General features: G+C 54.6%; 1 protein-coding gene across 1 annotated transcript; it reads left to right on the top strand.

Moving 5' to 3' along the window:
• The first annotated feature begins 326 nt into the window (after positions 1-326).
• Positions 327-1,760, top strand: KCNS2 (potassium voltage-gated channel modifier subfamily S member 2). The gene has a single exon (XM_046641708.1). It carries the CDS (start codon positions 327-329, stop codon positions 1,758-1,760), a length of 1,434 nt encoding a protein of 477 aa, XP_046497664.1.
• Positions 1,761-2,406: the final 646 nt, after the last annotated feature.

The following is a 2,406-nucleotide window of genomic DNA, read 5'->3' as shown; positions in this document are numbered from 1 at the left end:
GGATCCGCGGGCGCGCGACCCCCGCAAGGGTAAAGCGACCGACAGGACCCCCGGGGTGGGAGTGGAGGTGCGGCCACGCTGGTGTAAACATACCTCCCTCCCCCAGCTTTTCCTTCGGAGGGGGTCAAACCTCCAGAACCGTTCCTCGCATCCCAGTGCCCTTCAGCATCCAGAGACCCGTCTGGAGAGGACTGGGCCGGCCAGGGACGGGTGGGGAGAAAGAGAGGGACGCCCAAGCCCTGAGCGCCCTGTGCTCACCCGACGCGGTTCCCTCTGCTTTCAGGTGTAGCGCCCCCGCGCGGCGCGGGCGGCTGGGCGTCTCCATCATGACCGGCCAGAGCCTGTGGGACCTGTCGGAGGCCAACGTCGAGGATGGAGAGATCCGCATCAACGTAGGAGGCTTCAAGAGGCGGCTGCGGTCGCATACGCTGCTGCGCTTCCCCGAGACGCGCCTGGGCCGCCTGCTGCTCTGCCACTCGCGTGAGGCCATTCTGGAGCTCTGCGATGACTACGACGACGTCCAGCGTGAGTTCTACTTTGACCGCAACCCCGAACTCTTCCCTTATGTCTTGCATTTCTACCACACCGGCAAACTTCACGTCATGGCCGAGCTGTGCGTCTTCTCCTTCAGCCAAGAGATCGAGTACTGGGGCATCAACGAGTTCTTCATCGACTCCTGTTGCAGCTACAGCTACCATGGCCGCAAAGTGGAGCCCGAGCAGGAGAAGTGGGATGAGCAGAGTGACCAGGAGAGCACCACATCCTCCTTCGATGAGATCCTGGCCTTCTACAACGACGCCTCCAAGTTTGACGGGCAGCCCCTGGGCAACTTCCGCAGGCAGCTGTGGCTGGCGCTGGACAACCCTGGCTACTCAGTTCTGAGCAGGGTCTTCAGCGTCCTATCTATCCTGGTGGTGTTGGGATCCATCATCACCATGTGCCTCAATAGCCTGCCAGACTTCCAAATCCCTGACAGCCAGGGCAACCCTGGCGAGGACCCCAGGTTCGAAATCGTGGAGCACTTTGGCATCGCCTGGTTCACATTTGAGCTGGTGGCCAGGTTTGCTGTGGCCCCTGACTTCCTCAAGTTTTTCAAGAATGCCCTAAACCTTATCGACCTCATGTCCATCGTCCCCTTTTACATCACTCTGGTGGTGAACCTGGTGGTGGAGAGCACACCTACCCTGGCCAACTTGGGCAGGGTGGCTCAGGTCCTGAGGCTGATGCGGATTTTCCGCATCTTAAAGCTGGCTAGGCACTCCACTGGCCTCCGCTCCCTGGGGGCCACCCTGAAATACAGCTACAAAGAAGTAGGGCTGCTTTTGCTCTACCTCTCCGTGGGAATTTCCATCTTCTCGGTAGTGGCTTACACCATCGAAAAGGAGGAGAACGAGGGCCTGGCCACAATCCCTGCCTGCTGGTGGTGGGCTACGGTCAGTATGACCACTGTGGGGTACGGGGATGTGGTCCCAGGGACCACAGCAGGGAAGCTGACTGCCTCTGCCTGCATCCTGGCAGGCATCCTAGTGGTGGTACTGCCCATCACCTTGATCTTCAATAAATTCTCCCACTTTTATCGACGCCAAAAACAACTCGAGAGTGCCATGCGCAGCTGTGACTTTGGAGATGGAATGAAGGAAGTCCCTTCCATCAATTTAAGGGACTACTATGCCCATAAAGTTAAATCCCTCATGGCAAGCCTGACAAACATGAGCAGGAGCTCACCAAGCGAACTAAGTTTAAATGATTCTCTGCATTAGCTAGGAGGACTTGTCATCCTCAAACCCACATTGCTAAGCTGTCTCTTGTGCCTCTGTCACAATCCAGGCAGCTTAGGGTTATGGCGTAAGGAGTATGCCCAGCCCCAAAGGGGAGAGATGCATGGGATATGCACCCCAGGCTGCTTTTACACTATTTAGAATCATTTTTAGAGGGTGGTGTGTCTGACACCATGCCATTGCACCTTTCAATGAAATGACACTCACTGGTCTTTGCATCATGGGCGTAAAATGTTCACCTTTCTGCCAGATGAGTACCATCCAGAATGCTAATTTTTCTGTTCATTGTGTACTCTATTCCAGTGCTCGTGGCCTAGTACTGTCTATGAGTTGTCTGTGCTCCTGTTTCTGAGGTTGTCATATGAGTTCTGTATAAAAAGCCCCCACAAGTCTGTCCAGTGGAAACACATCTATGGGGTTAGCAAGGATATGAGGAGATTTTTGTTCACAGTCATGTGAAAACAAAATCTCAGTTCTTTATCCATTGCTTTCGTTCAGTTTTAATACCAAAACAAAGAGAAGGTGAAGTTAAGCACACATGACCAGTGCAAGTCTGTGAGTTGTTTTACGAATGATCTGCAGCTCTGTGGCCTGCATGGGTGCACTGGTCACCTCTGGAACGACATCT

This window comes from Equus quagga, chromosome 16, assembly GCF_021613505.1.
Source record: "Equus quagga isolate Etosha38 chromosome 16, UCLA_HA_Equagga_1.0, whole genome shotgun sequence".
Lineage (NCBI taxonomy): Eukaryota > Metazoa > Chordata > Mammalia > Perissodactyla > Equidae > Equus > Equus quagga.
Note: the sequence above shows the minus strand (reverse complement) of the source record. Positions and strands in the feature narration are given on the sequence as shown.